Below are 23,673 nucleotides of genomic sequence, written 5' to 3'. Positions count from 1 at the left end.
TCTCACACTGAGCTGATTCGGCTCAATAACCTTAAATTGCAGACAGGAAGACAATGGCTATCCTTGTAAGTGATACTCCCCTGCTGCCAGGCAGGATCATCTGTCACCGCAACAGGACACCGTTTAGGAATGTGGTGCACATGGCAATTCAGGCTACACATACGTCGCCGTCCGAGCTGTTAGTGAAGCTGCCACCCGGGAGCTTAGATACAGAGGTGGTGGGTGGGTGAGGGGGGTGCATGGTGGGTGGAGTGGGGGACAGCTTACACGACATGCACACAGAAAGAAGGAGAGAGGGAGAGAGAGAGAGAGAGAAGGAGGCAGACAGGCAGGCGGCTAGCATACCGTTCTCTCCAGCTTCAGCACCGACGATTTCCCCGGCTCATACTCAAAGATGCTCTTGGGCTCAGCGCGGTACTTCCTGGTGTCTACCTTTTTATCCGGGGGCTCCCACTCGTTCCTGTGGAGAGGCGGGTGTCAAGGAGGGGTGGGGTGTGGAATGGAAGAGAGCCAATCCTTATCAAGTAGTCTCCATGGCAACCAGCATAGGCTAAGATGTTTTTTTTTTTTAATCATAAACATGACGTCCGCCCTCATTATCCCTGCTCTCTCTCCTCCTGTCGCTCTCCTCCTCTAATGATGATATGACAGAAAATCCAATTCACGGTTGAGCCGCATCAGTAATTCGATAAGGTAAACAAGATTGGACCTGGTGACAAAAAACAGAGTGCAGCATTTCCTGGGAGGATTTCTTACTGTATTGGACAGCCACCACTAAAATTACTACTCAGGACTGAAATAAGACTCATGAATAAGACATACCCAATTTACACCTTTAAATAAATAAAAAGAAAATTTGCCCTGAGCATCAAGAACATCAAGCAGCATTGTTTTTTTCAAATACATATTCAGCAATGTGCCCCTTCATACATAACCGCTGAGGAAAGATAAAGGTCAGTCCTCAACATGTCATCTGCGGCTCTAATGGGCAACAGTTTATCCTCCATCACCTGTCCTCCTTCATCACTTCATCACTCCATCACTCATTTCTCTCAGAGCAGATCATCCTGTGGCCGTGCTGACATGCATGTGGAGGGGTGAGACTAATCACCCCTTCGGTATAAACTGGGGGACACAGTAGTGAAAGCCACTGGGGACAAAGTAACATCAGATTGAGCAATAAGGAATTGCTTTTACATCCTGCTGCGCACAGTCATGTTTAGTCACGCTTACTAGCATTATATGTAAATGAAGACAAAAACAAACTGTCGGTTTAAGAAACAAACATAAACACAATTTCTCTACTTAGAATTATATTTATGGTGAGTCATTTTTATATCTTGGTGTTTGAAGTATTTCAAGTTGTTGATAGCGCCTTTCATAACTAACAAACATGGACAGCACTGCGCTTTTGTGTTAGGAGACACTAGAGGACAAAATTTCATTTGAGATTTTGGGCTATTTTGCCTCTGTGATATGTTGTCTTTCAGACTGGTAGAAGGAAAATGTCCAAAATACACATTAAGGTGTTTATTTTAGTTCTGGAAATGTTAACAAATTAGCCTATATTTACTTTACTACTTTATCTTTTTTTAAAAAGAACATTAAAGAGAAAATTTAATACGAAAAAGTATTGACTTAATATAAATTATCAACTGGGTTCTCTGGTGATATCTATTAGTGAACACTGTCTTATTTTTGGTCGAAAATTATATGGAATTTTAAATACATTACATTTAAAGGCCATTTTGTCAAAGTATTTTTTTCTCATACTCTGAGCCATAAATCTCTACTTCAGTAGCACTTACATAAACCAAACATCTCAGTTTAATTCCTGTTTATATTCTGAAGGTCATTACAGAGGGGTTTGTTTATATATCATTCATAGCCTGATTTACATAACATTTTTTTCTAAAATTATGGCAAAAATTTTTTTATGGCTGTTGACAGTGTTTTCTGATTTATGGAGTGATTAAAAGAGATATCCCAAATCCCCACTTAAAGACCTTCGCTTCTACTATGTCAACAAAATGAAAGAAGAATTTTGAACCTGGCTTCATCCATTGTTCAGATTTCTATTCTGGAAATGTATGCAAATTAGCACATATTTAATAAGATAATGCCTCATTTGCATATTAATTTATTTATTTTTATTTAGAAAACTCAAGTTCAATAAATTACTGTCTTAATGTAAATGATAAGCTGAGAAAGTTACATGGTGATATCTATTAGTTAAAAGTCCTCTTAGATATCAAAGTGAATATCATAAGGAGTGTTGGAACAAATGGAAGACACTGACCTTTTGGCAGAGGGTTTGAGGGAAGAGGACCGTGTTGGCACAGGCATCGACCGGCCTCTTGAATCGACCTCTGCATCACTTTTTGAGCGTGGGACTGCTCTCACTGAAAACAGGCACATTAATATCGACAGACTTAACAGCATGATACTCAGCTGCATTAAACCTGAAGATGTTACTGATGTGTAAAACACGTTATCTTGGATGAAGGTTAATAAAGACTAATAATGGATCATACACAGTTTTTATTAACTTTTTCAAAATTGTACTTGAATGAAAGTTCAACTCACAATCTTCCAAGTAACCAAAGGGAGTGTGACCATCATCTGAAAGTGACAATAACCAAAAATCATTTATCACAGCTTGTATCTATCTATACAGTGTTACTTGAAAAGTAATGAATATAGCACAAAACTAAATAATTCACAAGGCATTAAACCCACTCTGCCTCACACCTTCCATTAGGCCATTACAGGTTCACCAAACATAATCAAAGAGTGTCAAATCAAAGCACTTTACAGGAAGCATTACTGAGCTAAAAAGGGATGCAGGCATCGATGAGCATCGAGGCTCTGAATAAGTAATGCATTGTAAAGCAAAAACACGACTGCCACATCTCTGTGTAAGTTATATTTTCTATCAGACAAGACTTACTGAATCCTATCAGTCACAGCTACATACAGAGGTAATCATGTCAAGCTCAGAAAACCCACTGTTGAGCACATGGTGCAACTAAAGACGAAAAATAAGCATCCAGGCAGCTCTTTCTCTACACACAACACTTGCCTCCTTCACTAGAATGGGCAGACCCGTAGCTAAAACCAGGAACCTAAACCTAATCATCAAGAAAACAGTGACAGCTGAAGCTTGTTAGCAGCCGTACACAGTCTGAAGGTTACCTTCTGCCTGAGAGACTTTACACAGGGCAATAAAGCCCTTAGTCTCAGTGCAGGACTGCAGCAGCCTCTAGTGGTTACAACAGCACACTACACCAAAAGACTGATCATGCTCATCAGTATGATGACAATTCTGTTATTTACGTATTAATGAAATATTGTTAAAAAAAAATAGCTGTCTGAAGCTTTTAATATTAGATGGTTAACAGCATAAAGAGAAAAGCCATGGGTAATTGTTACACTTTGTTAAGTGAATGTAGAATGACACTACGAGGCTTCGTGCATCATCCTTCACAACATGTCAATATCAGGTATCAAAGTCATCAAGTTTACAGCTTACTATGTTTAAATGAAGATTTTAAAGGCCCACTCCGTATTAATTAGAAGTTACACTGCATTTATTTTATACTTTACAAAGCTTACCAGTGTTTAACTATTAATCATAGCATAGCAGTTTATAGCAGAACATTAAAGGAGTACTCCAGCGATTTAGTATTACACTTTGATGTAGTTGGGGGAATTACTAAAGACCCATTTAAAAACGGTGGTCAAAATTGGTACAGCAGAAGATGCTACTATATTTCCCATAATGCAACTCTTCTAAATGCCTTGCCCCCAGTTTATAATGTAGAATTTCTTCTCTGATTCTCCAGGCTCTATCTGAGATAACCCCAATGACATCACCAGGGTTACTACTCTAGACATATAAACTGACAGTCATGTGTAAAATTTATGGACTGCCCCCTTAATAACTTTCTACATGGAAAACATATTATTTACATCATTTCAGTTCCCTTTAATTTAAGAGTGTATGTTAAACTGAGCTAGATCAGGATATCTGCACAAAACCTGCAGTGTATTCAAAGTTTATGGAAATAGTGGCATCATGGTATGGAACAGATGTCGGAAAATATTAGGTAAAGACTTTCAAATACTTTGGGCATCATAAAGGTATGAGAGGTTTTGCACTTGACAGGTTAAACACAGCTAAAGTATTTGAAAGGGCCCAGGATGGCTGCAGGTCAGTAAAGCCAACGAGAGTGGAGTCACTCGGCCGTCGGATACCTTTTGATTTCATCTGAATGTCATAGTTCTCAGGAAAAATGTAGGTGGGGCGGTAAGGATTTTCCTCAATAGGCTCTGAGCACAGTGATGGAGAGACAAAACACAGCATGACATAACATACAAACACATATAGAAACACACACAGGGCTCGGACACCAACAGGGAAACGTGACAGACGAAAATTGGTCGGACATACAAAATGTGGAAATGATGATTTTTTTCTTACCGGGTATTCTGTGTATCTGTTTGAACATTGTCTTGTACCAGTCTTTGGACTTCTCAGTGTTCTGAAATCAAGAAATATGAATTCTAAATGAATAGGTGAGGATGAGAGACAAATATATCAACGTTGGGATCCCAGCAGAGCAGCGTACAGTGTAACATGGAGCAGAGCCATTGCTGTTATTAGTTACGTCTGCTATTGCCAATAAAAAGACAAAAATCACTCTCACATCAGAATACATCAACAACATACTATGTTATAATAAAGCATAGTAGTATAGAGCTTTATATAACCACTAATTATTTTACTCTGACATCAAAGACCTGTGTATCATATGAACAAAACACCCATTTAACGTCTGCAGTGAGTAGATTTGTCTTCATCTGACGGTTGGTTTTGTTGCTCACCCGTACGGGCACAATGGGCTTGTTGAGAGGACCGAGGACAGGGGAGTGCAGTGATAGCCGCAGCCTCTTCCAGTCCATATCAGGGACTGGACTGACCGAGTCTCTCCCAGGATCAGGGCTTTTGTCTCTTTCTGGGGTTGGGTCTGTCACAAAAAACATCACAGTACATTTCTAGTCAAATGACACATAATGCTAAAATCACTTTAAGTATTGCATTGAATTACATGACAAGACACATAAATAATGTGGGCTGCATACAGTGAATAGCAGGCAGCTAAAGATGAGCATGAAAAACAAATAAGTATTGATGTGTTCTAGACCTGGGCTAAATACTATGGGCAATTAATTCTTAGTATGTGTATTAACCTACATTGAGAATCTACGGGTACTGTATTTCATATACTTCATTTTGTGCACCAAATATATTCTGTGTAATCTCTATAAATGCATATGTATGCAGAATCTGTAGGCGACAGGACAAGATTATAGTGTTGGAAGTCCATTTGTAGTCTAAGTAGTGTTGGCCAATCACGTTTGAATGGCAGAACCCATTGGCTATCATCTGATGACAAGTTAGCTGTATATAATTATTTTTTAATTTAATCTGCATTCATATGTGGGTATCTGTTTATAGAGATTAGCCGAAATGATGGTGCATGGAAGAGGAAGTCTTGGCTCTGATATCTGCTGGCTACAAAAGATCAGCGCAACATATTGGCCCTCACCCCCAGAAGATCACCGTCATCCGACTAATAGCCAGTGGGTTCCAAGATTGTACTCTGTGCCACTCAACACATCAAGATTTAGCCTTTTGTACATATATTCACCAACTGTTCCATTTTACATCAGAGAATGTGTTTTTTTCTCACAAAATAAAGAAGATTGAGCAAGATGATTATAATACAATATCAGTAGGGGAGACTGGGGATGATTGTAACACTTTTTGTTTGAGCAAGTGTAACTCAGTGGGTTATTTTGTTAGAGCTCTTAAATTTTGATACGTGGTACCCATATTTGTCTGCTATAAATAACACACACTTTGACCTCTACTACACCATCACAGATTATGGAAATTAATGTCAAATACAAAGAGGTATATTGTTACAATGTATCCCAGTACCAGGGTGAGCTGTAACACTAGCTGGGGATGGATGTAACAATTAAATTATTGTGCTTAAAAAAGATTCACAATAGGCTAAATGTATTAAAGCACTTCAATGAATAATAAAGAAGGAACAATAAACTTGTAAGGATACAATAATTATAATATTAAAATTAATAGAAATGTATAACATAAATACAAAAAAGGTTGACGTTTGAACAGCATTTGAACAGCTGAACAACACTTTCAAAGAGTAGCTATTATCCGAGCAAACTAAGGCATAATACCTATAGCCTATTTTTAATCTGATTGGCAGTTGTGGCAAATGTAGATGTCCTTGCCTGGGGTGCAGGCTTCGTGGGCCCAAAATATACACTTTTTAAGAACTGTTACAACCCTCCCCATGCCTAGCAGCCATGAAAGAGCTAACAGTTTTTAGCATTCAGCTTCAAAGCTAGCACTAATGAAAGACATCAAATTAAACTAGAGAAACTACTACTTGAACCTATGTAAGTGAAACAATTGTACATACAACACAATGGACACTATGCAAAAAACTATTGTGATGAAAATGTTTGGTTTCTCACCTGAAATACTGTTTTTTGACTCTAGAACAGACAACTTTGGACATGCAGCTTCACCAGTGAGCTCCAACTGTAAATGGGTATGGACTATGTTGATGACGTCACCACAGCTAGTTTCTAATTGGCCAAACTGAGAGTGTTACAGCTATCCCTTTGTTACAACCATCCCCGGTCTCCCCTACCTTGGGAAAATATGCATAGCAACAGTTGCCACGGCATTAAATACCTAACAAATATCACCAAAACTGCATTTATTTTGCAAAAAATGTGCATGAATGCATACTGAGTGTTATCAAAGTGCATTTCCGCCAAAATGTTACAACATGGAAAATTGAAATTCTATACCTTTATAACTTTTCGTTATGTTTCCCTACTTTGCGACAGTAAAGGCATTCGACAAAACTGCTAACTACTACTGACACATGCACATGTGCAACGTGTGACACTTCACCCCCAAGAATGAGATGTTTCAGTTAGCGGAAGTAATCTCACTCATGCAACTTTTATGTTGCGATTTACATCTGGTTTGGTGCAGGTCTGAATACTGAGGGAAAAAAAAATGTGTTTTTGTGTAGTCTGGCACGTTCTTCTTCAACAAATCAACATTCCCAATACATTTAACACATTGACGCACCAAACATGACTCATTCACTTCAAGAGGCTCGTGGTGAAATCACTTAGCCGGCTGTGTCATTGCAGTAGGAGGGTGACAGATGGTTCAGTTCAAGGAACAAAAAAATATTTTTTCTGTTATATGACTGGGACTGCTGCTGGCTAAGTCAAAGAAATGAAAAATACATTACAGACATCACCAGGACCCCAGTGCATACCTTTGAAATGAGAAAGATGCTTTTGCTGCTCTGTTGTGGGAGAAAGACAGACAAGGACAGGACTGTGAAATGTGACTAAGCAATGAAGCAAAAGTGAGAAAGCACTGGTTATGTGTAACAGAGCAACACAGGGCTAATGCATCACAGACAGCTGAGACCTAGCTAGAAGTACTATAAAGCTTGGCTGATAAAATGCCACACAGACATGTAAAGGCATGTCCAGGATGAACTCACAGCTCACAGACTGCTGTGCTCACCTCTGTTGTGTTGCAGCAGGACGATTGTGGGGTTCACTGCGCTGGTGCAGGGATAAACAGAGCTGGAGGTCGGTGTGAAACAGTTCTGACTGTCAGTGGAGGATGGAGCTTGATTCTCTTTTATACTCTCTGGTGAATTGACCTGAAAGTAATAGAAAACACACTGTCAAATTCACACCAAGTTTTCCCGAGAATTACACTGAAATCACATAAAGTCCTCAAAGGGAAGATATCACATAGCACTCATAACTGTAAAACCGCAAACAGCAAAACAAAGATCCCGTGTTAAATGGGGTGGAAATAAACGTACCTGGCACTGAGTGTTGTTTACAGGAGGTAAATCAGCTGTGATGTTGCTGCCTCCCTCAGCCAATCCTGCTTTAGAGCTGTCTCCATTAATCTGGCTTGTCCAGCCACCTGAAAAGAGTCCAGAACACTCTCAGTTTGGCAGCCAGTGCAGCAAGAATAAAAACACTGAGAATGAAAATAAAAAGTACAGTGTTTAACTTAAACCACAACAACTAATTGCTGACCAAATACATCTCCATTTCAGTCTGCAGGGCGTGAAGGCTTTCCTTGGGAGGTTTTCATGCACAGAGATGTTAATATGGTCAGGAAAGGGAAAGAAAAAAAAGATTCTCCCACAATCTCTGAACTTTGTCATCAGAACAAAGCGCCCATTCAGTGAGCTGCAAAGGCTGTTTGTTCCAATGGCCTTTATGTTCAGGCTCTACAACAATTAAAGCATCTCCCCGAAAGCCTTGGCCAGCCTCCAGTCCAGTTCCAATGTGCTCGACGTGACAAACAAGCCCACAGTCAAGGCGCCCTGCTCCAGAGTGCAGTGTGGGCTGGCCACAACAATACAGCTCTTTGACACTCGCATGAAAATATGAGCAATCGCCCTTTATCACAGTTCTGAGTGTGCCCGAGCATACACTCCTAAACGTGCCCAGTTATATAATCCCGACATCAAAACAGAGCTCTGAAAGGCATGTGAGGAATTTTTACGACTTTAGAACATGATGAAATGCTTTTTAAATTACAGCAACGCTCACATCGTCTGTCCACATTCAACAGTGATGTGTCCTGTTTTCACATGCCCATGCAACTATTACTGTCCTCTAAATATTTTTTGCATCATGTGGAGAGTTGTTACGAAGCAGCTGTGGCATTCACACGGACTTACTTGGCGTTGTGATGACATTTGGCTCTTCGCTGATGCAGCCCTCATCATCTATGTGGACGAGGGTGGCTCTTAGAGTCACGACTCCTTTCCCTTTGCACACTCTGCTGGGGTCCAAATCTGAAAACATTCAAAATATGAGCATCGCCTCCTCTGCTCCTCTTCGTTTAATGGCATAACAGTCTTATATCAGGTATTCTCGGAGTGCACTCCTGCTTCAGAGCTGCTGGGAATAAAAGTTACTGCTATCTCATGCCCCAAATGACCAAAATAGAGCTGTAACATCAAAACCAGGCCATCAAATTAATATCCTACTATCCCATGAAACTAATTGCCACGATTGCACTGTCAGAGCTGAAAGTAGAGCAGCCTGAGCTGGTCCTGTCTCAACGCAGGTTAATAAAGGGACGCCACAATGTCAACAAGTGAGTTTTGAAAGTGTCACTCTTAAGTTGCCATTGTGAGTTTAAGGTGTCCCATAGTTGTAGGCACTGAAAGATTGATGAGGTGGAGGGATACATCACCTGCGGAAGGAATCAGGTCAGGAGAGCCTTTCATGGTTGTCAGAGGCGTGATCCTGACAGCAGAGACTGTTCGAGGACCTGATGGGACTTAAGCGCACACACACACACACACACACACACACACACACATAAAGACAAGGAGACTTTTTTTCATGGGGCTGAAATGTTGTCAGAAACTTTCATCAGTTAATTACTAAGTAAATGCAAAAATCACCCAAAATGTAGAAACAGACAGATGAAATGAAAGATGCTGACTCATTCTGCACCAATAAGAGCTTTAACTGAAAAGTGTTTGTGTGCAAATATGACCTGAATGTCTTTGTGGTTCACCAGCATACAGCTATTTAATCAAACACATTAAAGCTTGTACTTTCCTAACAAAGGCCCACTGAAATATTTGTTGAACTCAGGGTTAGGGGACTTACTGGGAGTTGCGCTCTGTCTTACGCTGCCCTCTTCTGGAGAGCCCTGGAGGAGAAACATAAGGATGCAAATATTCAACACAGTGATGTCAAGGAAAGGAGCTGATATCTGGGAAGTATACTGCACATAAATCAATGTAGCATTTCAGTAAACATCAGCCTGCAGACATACAGAGAGGCTAACTGGCACAACAACAAACTGCAGAGATTCAAAATCCAATTATTATTGGTCGGATCAGCCACAATTGATACATATCTAACAAAATATCTTATAATCAAATAATGCACACAACAAGGAACGTGCACAGAAACAAACTGCCACAATTACAAAACAGTACCAACACAGTAAATACAATAGTGCAACCATGAGGCTCACACCCTTTAGGTTAAATGTTAAAGTGCTTGTTAATACAACCAGTGAAGCATTTAAGATGCAGAATGCTCCAGGAAGCGAGATGTTCTGGTCTTAACACTGCGTAGTCTTTTACCCAAAAGGGTAAGACTGAATAGAGAGTTTGCAGAGTGTGAAGAGTTTTTTAAAATGTCAAACATTTCTACAGAATGTGGATGTGGTATAGCTCAGAAACAGTGGGGAGTACACAAACAGTTATTTTTGAAGCTGTACACACGACTCAGTCCATCAGGTTTCTCTTGTGGGCTGTAGAACTGCTGTAACAAGCAGTTATTGAGAAGGTGAGCACACTTTATATTAATGCTCTGTAGAGCTGTAACACACATCAGCCTTTGGCACTCCTAAATTTCTAAGCTGTCTTAATATTGTCATACTATCTGCCTGAAAATGAAGGCAGGGAGAAGAAGACTTGGTTCAAGGAGTTTGAAATGATCCATTCTCTCTACCACCTGGTTGTTGATGACCAGCTTCAGTAGTTCTGCCTGATTTTTAACTGAAGTCCAACACAAGTTCTTTAGTTTTGTTGATGCTCACTTCCAGATTGTTATTGCTAAACCAGTCGAGCAGAGAGAAGTTAATCACATGTCACGAACACTGATGTTTGCATAATGCAGTGAAGAAAGTTAGATTAGGTATGTGCCTTCTGGTGTTTTGTTTGTTTTTAAGCTTTTCCTTACAAAATCCCAAACTTACACATGTGCTTTTAATTTTTTGTGTATCCTTGAAGTGTAACAATATCACCTGCTGCAGATATCAGAATCTAATATTAGTTGTGGTTTAGGGCAAGTTTGGTAACCAGGCCAGTGCTTTGCTGCAGTGTCAGCATGCAGCATGTTGTGTATTTTCTTATGAGCTCTGGAGCAATATTACACCTCAAGAAAATTCCTTGAAAGCGCTGGCTTGGCTGTTGCTTCTACTGTAGAAATAGTGGAGTCACTGCAACCAATAGCTGTAACTGGGGACCACATACAGCTAATGAAATTGTGGTAGTACTCCAATGGTTGGGTTACACGCTGAAATGAGATACAATACAGCCAGACAGGGAGGTGGTGAACCTCAAGTCATCTGTTTAAATCTAGTCTATAACACACAAGACTTCATGTTTTATTAGTAATCAATGACACATTTACAGCTTAAACTGCTTTATAAATAGAAAAGTTATTGCTTTTTAAAAAATCAATAACCTCCAGGGTCTGATATGAGAAAATATAACATAAAATGATGTTTTCCTTGTACTGTTCAACCCTGGTAAGTGCTGTAAAATCTCATCTCACTGATACTGAAAAAGGGAGCAAGCAGCAGAACATTTGACTGTGATATATATGATTACAAAGCCAAAAAACATTTCTTCTCTAGGATGTCAACAGGTGCTACATTTGAAATGAATTAGGCAGGGGATTTTCTGTGCATAATGATCTGTTTCAACCATCTCAAATTCAATAGTGACTTATTTATGAGTTAAACAGCTGATAACAATAGGCGTTTCTCACAGCAGACATTTTGACTTGTCATAGCAGGAAAAGCACAGCTGTTAATAATGACACTAACAACGCCTCTGTTCTATCAAGTGCTACAGTAAGACTGATAAGAGCAAGCAAGTAGGATCCTGAAATTGAAGCAGCTAAATGGAATTCATCCATCATCATTTCAATATTTACACCTGTGTTGGTACTATTGTGACATGGCCTATTCAGTGACATCACAAGCCTTAATTTGCATGCCTTTATTTTGTTTTGGGAGGAGGTTTGGCCTGTCTTCAACCAATAACATGAATTCAAATTGTGTATCTGTGTTCCCCTTTAAGGACACGCAGGGAGGGTGTGAGAGGGAACAAACATATGTTAATCTGAGCTGCATCAGTGGAGCATGCAGAAGCAACACCAAGGCCACCAGAAAAGTGGCTGTGAACACTTCCCATTGCTCCGCTGGGCCTCCTATTGTGCCCAGCCAGCACGACTGATTTAGGAGACGTCCCCATTGGAAATGCCAAGAAAAGGGCTGATTGAGTCAAGACACAAACACACACAACCACACACAAAGGCACTCAAACAGCCGTTCAAGCAGACATGCTAACACACAGACAAGTAGTGTTTATGTTTGTATGCTAAAGATAACACTGATGAAAAAAGCCCAAATGGCAAAATCCATCTGAAATTTCTTCTCTAATGAAAATTTTAAGCTACTTTTAAAGTTGTATCTTTAGTTGTTCAACTCTGAGTTAGTGTGGGACTGTGTGTGCACTATGTTAACACACGGTGGTAAATAAGCCAACCTGCAGAACAGGCAGGGACTCATGTTCCAGCTGGAAACCTCCACAAATAGTCCTAAATGGATGAGGGAAAATGGGAGCCATTCCAAACACGTCCCCCGGGGACATGAGGCTCAAAACCTTTTAAAACATCTTCGAGTCTTGGAGCTGAGCTGTCCCTGAGCATCAGAGACTCTGTGTATTTATTTCCCTTCTCTCTTTAATAAAATCAACTCGCTTCCTGACCCCCTGCATCCCAGGGAGACAATGCATCTGTGATCTCATTTCCAAAACCATTAACAGAGATTCCTTTGAGGAGTGCTTGCGCTGATCTCATCTCTACTTCCGCTGTATCCTCAGATGAACCCCAACATGGTAAATATACAGTATAAAGAGAGATGTGGGAGTACTTGAACCTCTCACATATGATAGATAATGGGAAGATGACAGCTTGCAGCGTTTGGCTCACAGTATAAACACACAAGAGCAGAGATCACCCCTGGCCTTTTTAGGAAAAGATGCCTCAGAGCAGAGCTGGGCAAAAAACACCATCCATCCAGCCTGTGAAAAAGAGGAGACCAGTGCAAGAGCTCTGGGACGGCCAGCGGTGACTGCGCCAAGACAAACAGGAAAATAAGAGGAGACTTTATCAGCCAAACTCCTGTAAAACTGCAATTTCCTAAACACACCTTCACTCCTTATAATCTAGGAAGGTTTTAGATGTCTTTGCCTCACAAATGGGGTCACTTTGGCACAAACAAACAGACCTGCTGAACTTTGGGGAGCTCTGAATTAAACAGATAGTGAGTTAAACTGAGCGTGTAATTGTTAAGCTTTAAGCTCACATTCTCCATCAGGAATTTGAAGTGACGCATCATGATCTGACGTTGTTAGATTAGATCAGCAGTCTCATTAAAAATTACACAGAATGTAAAAACTGCACTGAAAACTGGTACAAAGCTCAGAAGTCTTCTAGTCTTCTCTTAAGACTCTTCAGAGACGTTGTACCAAACATTTCCAACAGTGCAGGTGTTATTCGTGCCTTAAAATTATCAGTCAAGATTCCATGAAACCACAGCAAATGAAATGGCCTCTCATTTCAAACCTGTGTCATTACCTAAAAGCAGGAATACACAGCAAAAGGAGGATGATTCATCCCATTTGCAGCTCACAGCTCCACTAATATGTGACACTCACACACACACACACACACACACACACAGATACATAAATCTCCAACTGAACTATCTCAGGCGTAACCAAAATACCTTTCCAAAACAAGCAACTCCCAAAAGGCTACGATCACCACTGCAGATCTAGAGAGGCGCATTACCTACTCGGTGATGCTCACAGCGAGTCCTTAGTCTGTGTAGATCAGGTCCCTCTGAAGCCTCCTGACGCTGCTGGCTGAGCTTTGAGGGTCTCGATTGGGCGGGACGGTCCCAGCTTTGACCTTGACCCCTGCTATGTAGGGGGTCTGCTTGTTTCTGACAACAGGCGTGCCCAGATGGACCTGTCACCACATGCCACCTGGGAATGTGGCACCCACTCAACAGCTGTGCAGACCACCATATAAAATCCTCCTGCCCCCTCCAAATGCTCCCGCAGGGCCAGTAGATGAGAGACAGACAGACCACTGGAGGACTGCTGGAATTCGCCACTGGATGACTCAGCCGTCTTAATAGGTCTCAGTACTTCAGTCAACATTTCAAACTATTGCAATGACTATGACTGACCGCATGTCAATGTATGATTAGATGATGATGATGATACCACATCTTTAAGAAGTGATTAGAATTGTATGATAACAGGAACTTGAATTTATATGATACTTTTATGTACTTGTGTGCATATTAGCTGCGATCAAAAATTATTTTTGAGTTCCTACTAATAAAACTGATCAATCATTTTAAAATTTAGTCTAAAAGAAGCTCCCAGAACCGAAAGCGACATCTTCAAATTGACTTTTTTTTGCAACCATCTGTCTGAAAACCAGCGATATTCATTTTATGATGATAATGTAAAAGAGAGAAAAACGGAAAATCCTTACATTTGAGTAAGTAGATCCAGTGAATATTTGTTATTTTTGCCTTGAGATGACTAAAACGGTAATTAAATTGTGAGATCAACTCGACAACTGGAATAGTTCATCATTTGTGAAAATATGTTTATTCGCTTTGATGAGGATCAATACTCTTATATCTGTGTATTAACGAAGGAGCTGGAGCCAGGTGTCTGTTAGCTTAGCTTAGCATGAAGACTAGAAGGAGGAGGGAACAGTTAGACTGGTTTTCCTATAAACTTAACTTTGGTTTGTGTAGGAATTAAACAATGCTTAAATGTGATAGTTTGTGAGTTTTAGAGGTGCTGTGGATGGCAGACAGACCCCGGCTAGTTCCTCTGTTTCCAGTTTATGTTAAGACAAACTAATTGGCTGGTGGCTCCAGCTTTGTACTCAATGTACAGCCATTACTGTGCATCACTCTCATCAAACTCTCAGAAAGAGAGTGAATTTGCACATTTCCCAAAATGCTTAACTATTACTTAGAATTAAAGGTCCAGTGCGTACGAATTAGCGGCATCTAGTGGTGAGGTTGCACATTGCTTGTAAGACAACTATGGTGGCCGAAGCTAAAGCGCAAATGGTCCTATCTAGAGCCAGTGTTTGGCTTGTCCATTCAGGGCTACTGTAGAAACAACATAGCAACTCTGAGGTAGAGAACCCACTCGTTATGTAGACTTACACTCAGAGTATCAGAATTGGGAAGAAAGGTGATTTAAGTGACTTTGAACATGACATGGTTGTTGGTGCCAGACAGGCTGATCTGAGTATTTGATCTACTGGGATTTTCACACACAACCATCTCTATGGTTTACAGAGGATGGTCCAAAAAAAGGTAAAAATGCCTTGTTGATGTCAGAGGTCAGAGGAGAATGGCCAGACTGGTTCAAGATGATAGAAAGGCACCAGTTACTCAAATAACCACTCATTACAACCAAGGTATGCAGAGGACAATCTATGAATGAACAACACGTCGAACCTTGAAGCAGATGGGAAGACCACACCGGATGCCATTCCTATCAGCTAAGAACAGGAAACTGAGGCTACAATTCACTCAGGCTCACCAAAATTGGACAAAAAGAAGATTGGTTAAATGTTGCCTGGTCTGATGAGTCTCGATTTCTGCTGCGACATTCAGATGGTAGGGTCAGAATTTGGTGTAAACAACATGAAAGCATGGATCCATCCTGCCTTGTATCAATGGTTCAGGCTGCTGGTGGTGGTTAATAGTGTGGGGGATATTTTCTTGGCACACTCTGGCCCCTTAGTACCAACTGAGCATGGTTTAAACACCACAGCCTACCTGAGTATTGTTGCTGACCGTGGACCACAGTGTACCCATCTTCTGATGGCTACTTCCAGCAGGATAACGCACCATGTCACAAAGCTTTTCTTGGACATGACAATGAGTTCACTGTACTCCAATGGCCTCCACAGTCACCAGATCTCAATCCAATAGAGCACCTTTGGGGTGTGGGGGAGCGGCAGATTCACATCATGGATGTGTAGCCGACAAATCTGCAGCAACTGTGTGATGCTATCATGTCAATATGGACCAGAATCTCTGAGGAGTGTTTCCAGCCTCTTCTTGAATCTATGCCACAAAGGCAGTACTGAAGGCAAAAGGGGTCTGACCTGGTACTAGCAAGGTGTACCTGATAAAGTGGCCGATGAGTGTAAATGTCTCATTCTAAGGTAACAAAAACATAACGATTCTTAGTTTCAGGTGATTATACAAATGAAAACATAGTTATGAATATTATACTCCATGTCTGCCAATAGATGCCCCTAAATCCTACACACCGGACCTTTAAGGGCTGGGCGATATGGAGGAAATCAAATATCATGACAATTGGTGCTTTGACAAAATATTTACACAATGACATCTTTTAAAAAATAATTTAAAATATATATATATAATTATCAGTAATATGGACATAATGACTAAGTGGGTAAAGACAAATAATAGAACGGTTAGAGGTGTTTGATAAGTTCAGAAAATTACATCAATTTACTGTAATGCAGCCTTTAAAACCAGGAAAAGAGAACATTTCCAATATTACAGTAACCAAATCTAAGACAACTGTATATATAACATCAGTATAATATTGATATATTGCCCAGCCCTAAGTATAAGGTAAAATTCAATTAATCATAATGTGGATAATAAAGGACAGCAGAGGAGGTGAAACACTTAGAGGACACCTTCAAGACCACAGAGAATATATTATGCATCGAGATCATTAACCTTGCTAATTGTACCCTGGGAAATACTGAATTGCAGAAGGGTTTGTAGAGATAACTGCTGAAAGCAATTCTCCTCAACATGGTCACTTGGACAAAACAAATCTTGATAATATCAAGATATTGGTATTTTGTCAATATTTCTCAGCCTTAAGTGAAACATTACATCTTAGCACTGAAATATATCTGTTGTTTTGAGGACTAACAGTAGTGGGGTGTAGAAAGATTGTCACCTAATTTGAAGAAATAATTTACAAGAAACATTGTTAAACTCTTACATAACAGTAATTAATAAAACATTTAAAGAACAGCTGCTTTTAAGAAGCTTTGATCAGGGTGAACCGTCTTTATTATTAGATGTGGGAAAAACAAACTGGATGGATTCCAACAAATTTGTCAGACCCTAAAAGACACAGTGCTTTTTTCTTTTTTTTTTCGAAAATAAAAATTGATTTTTCCCAGAACTGTTTTATGAGTTCAGCGTCCAGTGGACCAGAGCAGCGGCAATCATTTATCTGAATCAGGCTCCAGATTCTGTCCATCTCCCCTCTGTGAAAACTAAACAACGAAGGGGTGGTACTAAGTTGAACTATGATGTATTTTACGCAGGGGTCTCTGTGCCACAATCAGAGGCAGCCTTAAAAGTGAGCTATGGTCACACAAAACAGCACTCATCGCACGCTCAGCTGTACTATGGAAGTAGAGAAAGGGCTGTTACGTAACGCAGTTTGACTTCTGCTTTGTCAACAAATGGCAGAGAGGAGAGAAGCTATCCAGTGCTGTGCGTGGATCCCACCAAACAGCTCCAAACATGGCTCGAAAGGGCCGCTCCGGAGCAGCAGCTTATCCCCCTAATTGAGAAGAGACCCCCACCTACCCCTCCACCCTCCCAACTCTCTTCCATAAACAGCTTCCACGCTGGACAGCAGCCTGGGATTCTACACATTCCTCCACCGAGCTATTTGAAGTTCATTTCAAACAACTGCAGCATAAAAGGAAATGTATGTAACTTACACACTGCAGTCATTATAGGCCTCTAAGCAGGATTACACATTCATGTTGATAATGGATGGAGCTTAAGCTGAGTCTATATGAACGCTGCTTCTATGCCGTAATTATTTGAACCTCACTTAATGAAATATCACAGTAACACAGAGACTTGCAGTGATCCTGAGGTATCGCTGTCATATTCGAGGACATATTCTGTGGATATTTGTGACCTTTAGGGATAAAATGTCCTTTTCTGAGGCAAAAAACTAAAGCACCCGTCACACCAGCCAATGAAAGATGTGCCCCTCGGCGCTTTGAGAGGCTCGCAGCCTGCCAGCGTGTCCATGAGAAGCCCTGACAGTTATTGGACGTGACCATGGCTGGATCCACGGGACAGGGAACACTTGGTTGGCACGTGTGAGGGTCCTGGGGAGGACTGCAGTTGGCCGCACAGACTGTTACAGATGCTGTGTTAGAGAGCCAGCCTTCTTATAACGTGCCTGCTAGGCTTTTAGAGCCAGTGTAATAAGAATGTCAGTGAGCTGACAGTTTACCCAGGGTGATACATCTTCACAGCAAGGGCTCCAGGCTACACTCCAAGAGTGATAAAGCTTGGATCACAGGCCCCGGAGTGAGGATAAACATTGAACTGAATATTCGAGTAGCCCTGGGGTGTCTCGTTGGAGGGCTTTTAGAGAGTTTACTTTGATAGGCGCAAAGTGAAAAGTTAAAAATATGAAAAGCTTATGAGCAAATAATCACAACTGGGATACAGTAAGTGACATAACAGGAAATAAATCACACAATGACTGCAATAAAAGGATAATTTCCTGAGATAATATACTGGCATTTAATTTGGGAGTATGAATAAGAGACACACATGATGTTCCTTTAATGTCATCACTAGATAACGAGCTCAGCTGTGCACAACAGATTCCTCCTGGCTTAGATAATGGGGCGTACCGCACATTAGGTGAGCTGCGATGACAATTCAAATCATTGTCTGAGAGAGTGCTGAAAGTGTTTCCTCATCTCTGCTGGATGTTTTGACTCCGACGTGGATTGGAAGCTCTGAGTGTGTTCCCTAATATAACTCTCTGAGCGCCTATGTGACAGGACTACTTGATAATTGAGTCATAGGATATGGCGGCTAAACGTGAATATAAACAGCGATGTGATAATCCAGCAATTTTAAGTGCTATGAAGGTATCCTCGTGTGAAATGAGTGTGCAGCAGGACTCCAGCGGGCCCCCATCACCAGTCTATTTCAGGAATGCCTGCCCAGTCTGACTTGTCCCATCCCGTCACACCCAGACACAAACACAACAGGCAGCTCCATCAATAACGGCCTGGCTTCATAGGTGGCGGCACAGATATTAGATTTTCATTACTGTTTATTACATGTTGCAGTGAGTGATTTATAAACCTGCTATGCATCACTGTCACTTGATAATTCTGGTGTAGTCTGTGTGGTGATGAGTAAGGACACATGCTGGTTCTTATTAAAATATCTGCCAACAACTGCCAGGATGCTGTTGTTTTCCATCAGCTGCTGACATGTAACACAGGGGAGAAGGGTGGAGGTGCGGTGTTGGTGGAGAGGAGTGTGGCTTAAATCCATCACTAAAGTATAAATTGTCTTTTCACTGCCTTGTTTACATGTGTCCATGATCGGGGAGGCTTCTTTGTGCCACGGACCTTGAAAAGCCAAAGCATAACACTTCACTTCACCATCCACTTCAGCCAATGGCAGCAGATGGAGAAAGCGGATGAGGGGGGAGGAGAGGAGGGGGTTGCTAAGCAACCGGTTGTAACATTAACATGGAGTGAAAACAGAAACCTGGTGTCCAGAGACATCCGTTATTCACAGTAAAGACAAGACTGCTTTCTACAAATACTGTCACTACGAGGGCTTTGGTCCATGTCGTGCTAATATCCAGCTTCACTGAGCAGTTGGCATGTGTGAACTCTGACTAATAAATAAGGCTGATTTTAAGAAATATGCCTTAAAAAAAACAGAAGAATATCATTACATTATTTTACTATTTTCCAGTTTAACTTTGCATTATATTCAGAGGTGCAATTCATAATGGCTGATAATTAGTTTATACTCATTCTGAACACATGGGTTCAGGCCTACACTACAAAGACAATATCCTCTCATGTTGTATGTTTCAAAGTAACAGGTAAAACACACATTTATTTAGCAATGCAAACAAATTCTAATGACGTGGTGATTAAACTGAAATAAACATTCATTCATTCATCTTCTAACCGCTTCATCCTCTTGAGGGTCGCCTGGGGGCTGGAGCCTATCCCAGCTGACATCGGGCGAGAGGCAGGGTACACCCTGGACAGGTCGCCAGACTGTCGCAGGGCTGACACATAGAGACAAACAACCATTCACGCTCACATTCACACCTATGGACAATTTAGAGTTACCAATTAACCTAGTCCCCAGTCTGCATGTCTTTGGACTGTGGGAGGAAGCCGGAGTGCCCGGAGAGAACCCATGCTGACACACCCTTCTCTGCACAGAAGGGTTCCCACGCCCGGGATCGAACCGGCAACCCTCTTGCTGTGAGGCGAGAGTGCTAACCACCACACCACCGTGCCGCCCCTTGAAATAAACATATTGTTCATATTTTCTAATATTCTTTGTCAGATTTCCAAACCAAATGAAAATCATCTGGGGAAAACAAGACCGTGGGATCTGGGGGCCAGCTGATGTTGGGCAAATCCTTGAAATTCAGTTTTGAGATTCATGTTTCTGAGGGTTGCTCCTCTCAAATCTAGGGGGCCTGTGTAACGTGACTCTGAACAAGCTCCATAAAATATTAACAACTGTGCTGGGTTCATACCAACAGGTCCACATACTACAGGTTATCATTCCTGTTTGTCAAGCTAAAAAGACTGAAATGCAACACTTTGACCTTGATTTATTGTGTCTTTGAAAAAGTAAGAACTACTGTAGATGTTACTGGCCTATAAAAGTTGGTGCCAAGCCCCAATCTTGTTTGAATATTGGTCACTCTGAAATCCCACTGACACATATTAAAACACCTGTAAACCCCCAAAATGTCAGAAAAAAATCTTCCTGGAAAACTGAAGCTAGTTAATCCAAAATAAACAAATACAAACTACTGCAAAAATACATTGCGCCACACTGGATATTCCCATATGTTGAATCCCTTCAATCCCAACAAGAAAACGTTACTTCACATAGTTCATATTTAACTTTAATTGCACAACAGTATGTGTGAAAGGTCATAGGGGTTTGGCTGCTCTTTGAGTGACTGATTGGACAAATAGCTCACGGCTGAGCCTCTGGCTAACATGTGAGTTCCATTTACACACCCAAACCCACCACCTTCTCTGTTTAAGTATCTACAACTCCTCTGCTGACATGTTGTCAACCACGAGTCCGCTTCATACGCTGCTGAACTACTACTGAGTCAACACTCAGCAGTAGCAATGAACAGAGTGGACACAAGCTGTGCCTTCAGAGAGAATACAAATATTGTTTCACTCAGTGCATAGCACTTATAATCATAACAATAACTCTTTGAGTCTTGATCAAACACACACGCAGTCCTTTAACATGTAGCTAATGGAGGTCCTGTTCTTCTTGAGTAAACACTGCCTCGATACACTATCTTTACTAAAAGTGTCTATATGATAACACAAGCAGAAGAGAGTGTGATATTCTGAAATGTGCTGCCCACATAACAAAGCACTGAAAGCAGGATTTTGAAGAAAATCAGCCAGACTGCTTTGCCTCTGTCCTTGAAGCAGTTTGATTAATTATTTGTGTTGGGGTTAATATTTTATCAAGCTTGTTAAGCGTCATGTTACTTAGATCCTTTAGAGTAAAAAAGAAACCATGGTTGTAGTAAAAGTATGAATGAAAACACAGACAAACAAGACAAATACATCTGCTGAGTTACAGAGGAAACAGACATGGCTCATTGGCAGCGGAGACACAAATTTTGCAATGAGGGCGATTATTCATTTTCTGTTTCTACTGGGATTTAATGGCATCCATAAACTGACGTAGAGTTCATGCTGCACTCAGAAATACTCAGAAATATGCTAAATATGCTGGAATTTAGAGGATTTTTATTGCTGGTGTTTTTAAGTTTACCCGCTGCAGCAATTTAGCTCAAAACTAAGACAACAACCAGTGCTGCTCTGTACTTTCAAAATTCTTAAAACTGCAGAATGTACAGGACGTGAGTATATTTGATTGCCTAAGTGTCTGTATAGGTCTACACTTGTGCTTCGAGGCATTTGTTCATGTCACATGCTGTTCGTTATGAGGTCTCAGGCAGACCTGTTTGTCAGCTAGAACATGAAGTTTAACATTCAAGTCCACTGTGTCAATAACTGTAGAGAATACTCACACTATCTCTGTGCTGTCAGCTGTTCATACTTACAAAGATACCACTGGAATAAGAGGTGGAAAATGAGAAACTCTACATAAATATTCCTCTAAAATAAAATAACAACCTGTTTATTACTACTTAAGAATGCAGCAGTGGGAATCTAATGCACCTCATGGACTGAAACTAGTTCTGCATTCAATTTCACAATGCATTTTCATCCAATCGAAATGGCTGCAGCCTCATTTGACAACATTGTGATGAAAATGACAGTGAAATACTATTCAGTAAACTATTTCTGACACCTCCATGCCGCATAAGATGCATTCCATTAAGCGCATGGTCCTGATGTCACAGCCTTATTGTATGCATGTGGAGTAGCCTGTAGTCTGCTCCCTATGACTCACAATGACAACCGCTAATGAGCCTTACTGCTACCTGCCAACTTACACAAACAACCACGCCAGAGAGAATTAATTAATCTATGTTTTTCATAAATTATGTTAATGGTATTTAACATGATGTAAAGTAGGGGAGCGTTTAATTCCCAGACTTGAGCATTTGGCTTTTCTCCTGGGCATTTAGCTCAAGAGTGCGGCACCCATGGCGGGTCGCATTCCCACTGTATGGATCACTCTGTACTGCAGTAACTGTCCCACAGCCAGAGCGCCTCTCTGCTGAGATGCAAAATCAAAATTGACTCACTCATAAAAGCACTTATGTTTGACAAAGTCTGCTGAACTCACACTAAATGACTGAATGCTGAATAAGAAATGCATTAAGTGCTGCTGCTTTTGCATCAAACGATAATATCACAAAGTCAGCTTTTATGGTGCCAATGTAGCCCAAATAGGTAGACATGGAATAATAATACATTTCCAGAAAAAAATAAAGAGCCTGGGCAGCAGCGACATGCAGCAGTAGTCCTGAGCAGGAACATGCTTACCTCTGTGTGATGGTAATCCAGTGTTATGCTCGCTGCTGCAGACACACTTCACTGGGCTCCGTGCGCCGACGGCTTCTCTCAACCAGCGTCCGTCCTGTCAGCGCTTCACACTCACCGGCCTCAGCTGCGTCAACACCGCCGCACAACACAGCCACCGAGCACCGAGGGCTGGGCCGCCGTCCCTTCAAAATAAAAGCCTGGACTCAGTCACTGCATGATAAAACCGACATAAAGGTTAGAGCTATAGCCACATTAGACTGTTCTCACTTAAAATAGTAGTAATATATATGTCTTTTGACCAGCTGAACAAGCTATGAACACAACACTGACATATTATAATGGAAAGTTCATAACTACCATGTTAGCCAACAATTAAAGGGGAACACCACCAAAAATGAAGAATTCCAATATGCTATTTCCATAGCCTGGGAAAGTTCAATCAATATACTGTATACGTGAACATAAACTACTCTCTCTCAAAGCCAGAAACCAGAGAAGTAACATCAAACTTGTGATGTTATAGGGTATAAAGTCTGGGCTTGCTCCATAGATGACAGTGAATAGGAGCCTGACTTTGTGAACCAGCAGTTTGTTTTCCTT

The 23,673-nt window shown here is 40.9% G+C and overlaps 1 protein-coding gene across 12 annotated transcripts in view; it reads right to left on the bottom strand.

Moving 5' to 3' along the window:
* sorbs1 (sorbin and SH3 domain containing 1) overlaps window positions 1-23,268 on the bottom strand; it is a 47,005-nt gene extending 23,737 nt beyond the window's left edge. For 5 of the 12 annotated variants that reach the window (XM_033614117.2, XM_033614110.2, XM_033614116.2 and 2 more), the window contains exons 1-13: window positions 23,074-23,268; window positions 9,793-9,835; window positions 9,368-9,454; window positions 8,847-8,963; window positions 7,971-8,077; window positions 7,661-7,802; window positions 7,404-7,433; window positions 4,888-5,030; window positions 4,484-4,544; window positions 4,258-4,332; window positions 2,587-2,622; window positions 2,300-2,402; window positions 346-460 (exon numbers count right to left, since the gene is read on the bottom strand). In XM_033614117.2, the coding sequence (XP_033470008.2) occupies window positions 346-460; window positions 2,300-2,402; window positions 2,587-2,622; window positions 4,258-4,332; window positions 4,484-4,544; window positions 4,888-5,030; window positions 7,404-7,433; window positions 7,661-7,802; window positions 7,971-8,077; window positions 8,847-8,963; window positions 9,368-9,401 (963 nt within the window). In that variant the 5' untranslated portion in view covers window positions 9,402-9,454; window positions 9,793-9,835; window positions 23,074-23,268. Of the gene's footprint in view, window positions 1-345; window positions 461-2,299; window positions 2,403-2,586; window positions 2,623-4,257; window positions 4,333-4,483; window positions 4,545-4,887; window positions 5,031-7,403; window positions 7,434-7,660; window positions 7,803-7,970; window positions 8,078-8,846; window positions 8,964-9,367; window positions 9,455-9,792; window positions 9,836-13,782; window positions 13,896-23,073 lie in introns of those variants that run through there. The other 7 variants (XM_033614114.2, XM_078160948.1, XM_078160947.1 and 4 more) reach the window with 5 other exon arrangements.
* Between the last annotated feature and the right edge of the window lie 405 nt (window positions 23,269-23,673).

This window comes from Epinephelus lanceolatus, chromosome 17, assembly GCF_041903045.1.
Source record: "Epinephelus lanceolatus isolate andai-2023 chromosome 17, ASM4190304v1, whole genome shotgun sequence".
Classification (NCBI taxonomy): domain Eukaryota; kingdom Metazoa; phylum Chordata; class Actinopteri; order Perciformes; family Serranidae; genus Epinephelus; species Epinephelus lanceolatus.
This window is presented reverse-complemented; position numbering and strand designations above follow the sequence as displayed.